The 7,795-nt window shown below is 42.4% G+C and overlaps 1 protein-coding gene across 1 annotated transcript in view; it reads left to right on the top strand.

The window, feature by feature from the left end:
- CDAN1 (codanin 1) overlaps nucleotides 1-7,795 on the top strand; it is a 61,717-nt gene that overhangs the window by 46,824 nt on the left and 7,098 nt on the right. Inside the window, exons 20-25 of the mRNA XM_015420045.1 lie at nucleotides 1,563-1,712; nucleotides 2,866-2,929; nucleotides 3,826-3,904; nucleotides 5,436-5,596; nucleotides 5,883-5,990; nucleotides 6,710-6,773. Of these exons, the coding sequence (XP_015275531.1) occupies nucleotides 1,563-1,712; nucleotides 2,866-2,929; nucleotides 3,826-3,904; nucleotides 5,436-5,596; nucleotides 5,883-5,990; nucleotides 6,710-6,773 (626 nt within the window). The remainder of the gene's footprint in view (nucleotides 1-1,562; nucleotides 1,713-2,865; nucleotides 2,930-3,825; nucleotides 3,905-5,435; nucleotides 5,597-5,882; nucleotides 5,991-6,709; nucleotides 6,774-7,795) is intronic.

The raw sequence follows: 7,795 nt of genomic DNA, 5'->3' as shown, positions 1-7,795 counted from the left end.
AGAGATCTTGGGGTTGTAGTGGATAGCTCAATGAAAGCGGGAACTGAGTATGCTGGAGCAGTGAGGAAGGCAGACTATGCTAGGGATTATTAGGAAAGGGAATGAAAATGAAATGACCATTGCAATGTCCCTGTTTCTTTATTGTGCGGCCTCATTTAGAATACTGTATGCAGATCTCATCACCATTACAGAGCTGGAAAAAAGTACAAAAGAGGGCATCCAAGATGATTAAGGGGTTGGAACAATTTCCCTATGAGAAAAGGCTGAAGAGTCTGGGACTTTTCAATTTAGCAAAGAGACTACGAAGGTGGGACATGATCAAGGTTTGTAAATTATGCAGAGGGTAGAGACAAAATATTCTACCAAAAACGATTGAAATGTGGAATCCTCCACCACAGGGTGTAGTGATGGCCACTAGTGTCAGTTGCTACTAATCATGTTGACTAAAGGGAATCTCCACATTTGGAGGCAGTAAATATCTGAATACCAGTGCCAGGAGGCAACATCAGGGGAAGGTCTCAACCTCTGTGCCCTGTTGGCAGACTGCCAGAGGAACTGGCTGGCCAGAGTATGAGACAGACTAGATTGACTAGATGGACCACTGGTCTGATCCAGCAGGGTTCTTCTTATTTTCTTATGAGGCAACATAGGTTGCCTCTTAAAGGATGAGCTAATCTGTACTCTTTGCTTCCTTGCTATAAAATGCAGCCTTGGATTGATGGGAAGATAACCTTGAGGATTTAACCAGCACGTCTCTTGTTACTTCTCTTGCACTGTTGGAAAAGCTGTTTTCCATTGTGCACAGAGTGAATTCTGTAACATGGTTGCAGGTTCTATAGAACTCTGAGTGAGACTGGTGTGGTTGGAGCACTCATTTGAATTCTTCTCCAGTTTCAGTTCCTCTCTCCAGAGCAGTTCTGCTGCTTTCTCAGTCTTGTCCAATGCCAGCTCACCTCTGCAAAAGAACACTCTGGAGTTGCCTGGAGTCCTGTTTTATACTTATTCATGAAATTTGGCAGGAATGTAAAAGGCAACCATGTTTTGGCAAACCATGTTCCATTTTACTTTATAGTGGTGTTTCCATGAGGACCTGATGTGGAAAATTGCTTTGCTGATAGAAGGCAGTGATTCTCATCCATGTTCCATTTTACTTTATAGTGGTGTTTCCATGAGGACCTGATGTGGAAAATTGCTTTGCTGATAGAAGGCAGTGATTCTCATCCATAATAATGGATCACATTTTTGAACACACGCATCTCTTCCGTGATTTAGATCCCACCAAAATTTCCATAAGCATGTGGGGGGTGGGTTTTCACCAATTACCTATGAAATGCTGTTTCTGGGAGGCATGGGATTCCAGAAATTGGGGGGGGTGGTTTGCCCTTGTGCCTATGGAAACATTTAGTGGGATCCAGGCCAGTTTTTGCCTCATACCCTTCTGCCTTCTGTTAGGTCTCCCCCCCCCTTTTGGAGCAAGGTAAAATAGATATCTTGAGAAGTTAACTATGATGTGGTATGTTTTGATTTTCACTGCCTCTCTCATGAATCATTGTCTTTTGCAGGGCAACTCTAGTAGCAGAGCTGGTGAAAAGAGCCGGGGTCATACTACAAGGCAAAGTGAAGGAGGAAGGTGCCAATTATGACAAGTTGCTTGATGGGGTCTGCTCTGAGCTGTATGAAGAAGGAGCACAGGCTCTTACCCAAGCTAAAGAGTATGGAAGATAGCTGATTTAATACAGTTTATTGCCACTTTTCTGGTTGATTGGCAGGTGCCTTGGGGTAGAATTTATTGTTGCTTAATAAATGCATGCCCCAAATGTAATCCATGAGGGTTCCTACATCAAACAAGAGCAATTAATATGGTGTAAAAACAATAAAAAAATAAATACAATCTCAGTGAGAGCCAACATGGCATAGAGGTTAGGGTGTTGGACTAGGATCTGGAAAACCCAGGTTTGAATCCCAACTCTGCCATGGAAGCTTTTTGGGTAACCTTGGGCCAGTTACGCAGTCTCAGTCTAACCTACCTTACAGTCTAACCTACCTTGTACCCGTGGGAGACAAAGGCAGGATATAAATAAAGTACATAAAATAAATAGAACACTGAGACTGCATACAGTACAAGGCTGCTTTAGTTCTAACCTTGGTACCAACTGTTTAACAGTCGCGCTCTGAATGCATGAAACTTTCTTACATTGAATCAAAGTATTGGGCCACCAAGGTTGGTACTGTCTACTGAGACTGGCAGTGACTCTCCAGGGTCTCAGGCTGAGGTTTTTCAGCTAGCGGAGAGCCAGCGTGGTGTAGTGGTTAAGAGCAGCAGACTCTTATCTGAAAGATTGGGTTTGATTCCCCCACTCCTCCACATGAAGCCTGCTGGGTGACCTTGGGCCAGTCACAGTTCTCTCAGAACTCTCTCAGCCCCACCTACCTTACAAGGTGACTGTTGTGGGGAGTCATCATAATCTGCTTTGAGACTCCTTAAGGTAGAGAAAAGCAGGGTATAAAAACGTATTCTTCCTATTCCTGGAGCCTTTTAGTTTGGGATGGCATGGATTGAATGTGGGAGTGCTCTGTATGTAAAGCAAATGTTCTCCCACTGATCCCATGGCCCATTTCAAATGCAGAAGGAACTGTATGAGTGTTAGCCCTGTGCATAGCAGCTTCCAGCACTATAAGCCATTTTGGTCTCTCCTTGTTTGGTGTGGATTGTGTAGAACTAAGGGAAATCTGTAATTCGTCTTTTCTGGTTCTGTCTCTAAACATTTTAGGTTGGTGGTACAGTATCGGGGAGATTGAAATTTTGATATTGATTGAATGTTTTGGATTTTTTACAAAATGTCAGCTTCCTTTGTACATTTATAGATTTTGCAGGAAGAAAGGTCCTGAGGCTATGAAAATCCTTCTGCCAGAAGAGATATCTGCAGCAGTATGTACATTTTGGATTGCTTAAGTTTTATTTTTTCTTGCCTTATGGGTTCTGTACAATAGAAAAGTTTGATTTCTTTATGACATTGTGACTTTAAAGCTGCTTGAATCTATTTCTTTTCCTGGAAGTTTCAGTTGAAATGTTATAAAGTTCTTAATATCTCAACATTTTGTTTCTGTTAAGTTAAACTGAATGTAGTAGTTCCCAGTTTTTAGGACCAAACAATGCCTCCCCCACCCCTGCACATTCTGTGTCAGCTAGCTGCCATGTTTTGCTTGTTCCCTTATCTGATCCTGGTTTGCTTGCTGCTCTGCACTTGCGTTCCACCGATGGTGTGAATCTTTCGGCTCTCATGAGGCACTGAGACTCTCCCACTTATTATGTATCCTCCTGCCAGGAGAATTCCCCCGCGCGTGCTCGAATTTCATTTGCTTAGCCATTTGCCTCATCCTGCTATATGTAGGGATGTTTCCGCCCCTTGGTTATTCCTAACAGTAATCCTGTGGATATGGTACCAGTTTTGCAATCTAGTAAAGCATAACGCTTCCTTGGAAACGTGTGTGGAGATTCACTTGCTGCTGAAACTGACATTCTGCAGTTTTTACAGTTAGAAGTAAAAGTATTCAGTTGCTGTATCAGGCTGTGCAAGGAAGCGTACTTATTTGTACTTTTCTAAGATCAAAAGCGAACAGCAGAGGAGGGGCCAAACCCATCCCTGGTTGCCATATGACTTTAGTAGCAGCAGCCAAATATAGCTATCTAATTTTCTGTGAAGAAGAATTTTCCATACAATTGCTTGTTTGCTACAGTTTCATGTTGATTTGTTGAGATTGATTTGTACAGTGTTGATTGCAGCAGTGGAAATAGCCATAAATCTCTCCTGCTCTTCCTCTGAGGTTTTGAGCTGTGCAGCAAATATTGCAGTGGGGTTAGCTATTGAGAAGGCCTGCACTTGGCTCTCCACCAACATCACGGGTAAGTTGGCCAACTCGGCCTTACTCTAAATCACCAGATGATCGGGGGTAGTGTGCTTATTTGAGAATGGGGGTGGGCATGGGGCCATAGTACACTTAAGGCATGGCACCTTTCAGATGGCACTTAGATCCAGGGCGGTTGACCAACTTAGTTATTTTCAAGGGTGTGCCCAGGTGTACCTAGTTGTGATCTTGTAATCCCATTTCACTTTTTATTTATTTTAGGTTAACAGAAAAGAATAGCAATATTTAGACAATTAAATTTCAGTTATTTAAAAAGTTTATTTTAATCAAAAAGAATCACACAAACCATTAAAGAGATTACAGAAATATAGGCTGTGCACATTTGTAGTTCTAGTTTTGTGTTTTGTGGCATATTGTAGTAGTCTGAATTACAGTAATTACAGTACAGAGCCAGTTTGGCGGACTCTAATCTGGGAGAACTGGGTTTGATTCCCCACTCCTCCACTTGCACCTGCTGGATGACCTTGGGCAAGCCATAGTTCTGACACAGCTGTTCTTGAAAAAGAGCAGTTTCTGTCCGAGCTCTCTCAGCCCCACCTACCTCACAGGGTGTCTGTTGTGGGGAGGGGAAGGGAAAGGAGTTTGTAAGCCACTCTGAGACTCCCTTGGGTAGTGAAGGGTGGGGTATAAATCCAATCTCCTCCTCCTCCTCCTCCTTCAGTAACTTGATAGCAAGGACCTTATATCATTATGGTAACCTGCTGAGTTAAGAGTTCCACCACTGCTTACATATGTAAGGTACAAAGGTATGTAAACTGCAAATAGAATCAAAATAGCAGATTAAAAGTCCATTGAGGTGCAAGAGAGAATTTATTCTTTAAAAAAACATGAAAGAAAAATGGCAGCTGCATAATTAGATATATGAAGACCTCTATAAAAGTCAGTGTTTGCATACATCTAAAACACTGTGCAGTTGCCATGTGTTTGAGCAATATTGGATTTCCTAGCCTGGCAACCTTCCATGTCTCTTGCTGCGCCTTTTACAGAAGACAGCTTCTTTAATGCAGAAACGAAACTGTTTTAGATGGAGAATTCCCACATGATGTTCACAGCTTGCAAGAAAAGGGGACAGTCTTTGAGAAGGAGGGACTGTCGCAGAGAGGGAAGCAGCAGCAGCAAGGGCTGCATGAATAGCAGCTGGAGGGGGAAATTTGCATGGTTGTTATGCAGTCTGTTGGTCACACTTACAAAGGTTTTAGCATGCAGCTCTTAGAAACTTTGGGTACCCTACTGTGCCCCTTACTCTGGGCTGCTAGATAGCACAGAAGCAAGCCTTTCATCCCTTTGCTAACTTTTCCATCTATTATAACCTGCTAGTATTTCTGTGGGCAGAGGCTGCATCACTTCTGTGGTTTCTACCATGCCAAACATAGTCTCTAAATATTACAGTATTAGCAGCAGCTTTGGAGTGGAAGAGGAGGTACCGATGGATCTACATATTCAGTGGTATAACTTTTCCCATTTACAATGTGTGAAAAGGAATGAGTGCTATGGTCTTTTCCTTACAGCTTTGATTAAGAGAGAAGTGAAAGCCACCTTCAGTCGCATGTTGAAAGTTCAGGAGCCTTCCCTGCATGATGCCAGTGAAGGTGTTCAGAAGAAGAAAAGCTGCCCCCCAGACTGCCAGCACCAGATAATGTTCCCTTCCCAGATAATCAATGAAATCAAGGTATGGATTTGCATTCTCCCCTTCAGTCTCTATTTGTGGCTTCTGAATAACAACCACTATCCATCCTGACCCCAGCTTACCTGCATGGCGCATTTTCTCAGTCCTGAGCATTATTGAAAAAGAAAAATCTCTAGTAGGATGGATGGAGCTGATCATCTTGTCCATGTATCTTATCCTCTCAGAAGCACCATAGCAAAACTTTGTCTTTTCTGTGTAGATACAAGAGCTCTCCTGTGAGCTCAGAGCACATGTATGTATTATAAGTGACAAATACTGTTCTGTCTAGGATGCCCTTTGCATTACTGTGGGCCCACGGGATGAAGATGAAGAAATCCAGTTTCTCTATCTGGAAGGTTTATTGGGAAGGCTAAGACAGACACTTCAGTGCAGAAAGGTAGAACTGGGTTTAATCTGGGCCAAATGAGGCAACCTTATGCTGATGGTAAAATGAATCCATGTTTACTAACTCTGTGATATGTATTGACAAGTTAGTAATTTTTTGGATGAAATGTTTGTCTATTTAGGTATTTATACTCCACTTTTCTCCTCAGTGGGGACCCAAAGTGGCTCCCATCATTCTCCCTTCCTCTATTTTATCCTCACAACAGGCCTGGAAGGTAGGGTTAGACTGAGAGAAAGTAACTCACTAGAGGTCACCAAGTAAGCTTCCATGGCAATGTGGGGATTTGATCCTGGGTCTCCAAGGTTCTAGCCTGACACTCTAACCACCTCACCATGCTGGTCTAATCAGTTGTCTCCATTTACCCTAAGCTGAGCTGTGGTTCTTGACCTTGTTTGTTTTTCCCCCTTTTAGCTCCTTTTTTATTAATGAGCATAAATCACTTCCATGCCACATTTTTATGAAAACAGCAGATATGTCTTAGTAATGGATTTCCCCTTTAAAGTACCTGAGAACAGCAACCAGAAAAGGATGTGGACCCTCCTTGCATGTTTTAAAGTCAAAGTTGCAGTTTATAGGTGTGAATCCACTCATGATTTCATGTAATACTTGAGTGCCCAATGCAAAACATTTCTTAAGAAGTCTTAACTGTGAAAATATTTCTTGATGGGCAATTTTTCAGTGTTGTGCTCTCTTTTGTATTTCCCCCCCAGTTCATATGCCCAGCATCAGAACAACAGCTAGCTAAATGCACCGTAGAGCTGGCTTCCCTCATAGGTAAATACTGGAAAAAAAATATCCTCCTTAGCAGTGTTCTTACTATCTTCTCTTCTGTTTTGATGTCTCATTTTTTGTGGAATAGTCCATGTTCTATGTGTTAGTGAACTTTTTGAGGCAGAATCAATACAGCAAAGCAATAGTGATGAATGGCAATACATATATTTCTTTTATTAATGTAGCGATTAATCTGCATGTGAAGGGGGGGGGGGAATTAAGAGGCCTGATGGTTAACTGAATAGGGTCCTTAGTTACAGAAACACATTCGGTTGATCCTGTCAGACAGATCTGCACCCAGGGATATGGGGGGACAGCTGATTCCCCTGCCTTATGCTGTTCCACAGGGTCCCCCATGTCCCTGGAGCACCATTTGGGTGCATTTTGAGTGAGGGAGAAAGTCATGCTCTGCAGGTAGAAATCTTACTGCCTGTGATAAATTTTTGGCAAGATGTAGGCCATTGCCCAACACATGAACTATTCAAAATTGAAACAATTATTGCTGGGAATAAAAAGTGTGTATACTCCATCATCTTTGCCGAGGAAATTGGTATTCCTTCACACTGGTTGTTGATCAACTACTTCTTGGGAAAATGGGTAACTCCTCTCATGCATTTTGAGGAGACAACTCTTTTAGATGATTATGGAACTGTTAGGTGGTGGGGCCCTCTTAGTTTTTGTCCTGACTCTGCTGAAATAACATGGCTTCTGCTGCTCTCTATATGCAAATATCCTTAATGGGTTTCTTTTTGCCTCTCCCTGTTCTGATTGCTATAGTTAGGTAGAGGAAGGGGGTTTCTTTTTGCATGAAAAACAAAGCGAATTCCAGAGTGATAGTTTTATTTGACTGTGGGATCTCATATTCTTATAGTACATGAAGGTTAACACATTTATTGTGCCACAATCTTGAGCCGGAGCCCACTTCATCAGATTAATGAAGAAATACGCACGCACGTGCACACACAAATATCAGCACAAAGGGGAAAGGGAGAGTAAGGCCAGAATGCCCAGCAATCCAAGAAATA

Source organism: Gekko japonicus, unplaced genomic scaffold (assembly GCF_001447785.1).
Source record: "Gekko japonicus isolate JY-2015 unplaced genomic scaffold, Gekko_japonicus_V1.1 scaffold27, whole genome shotgun sequence".
Lineage (NCBI taxonomy): Eukaryota > Metazoa > Chordata > Lepidosauria > Squamata > Gekkonidae > Gekko > Gekko japonicus.
This window is presented reverse-complemented; position numbering and strand designations above follow the sequence as displayed.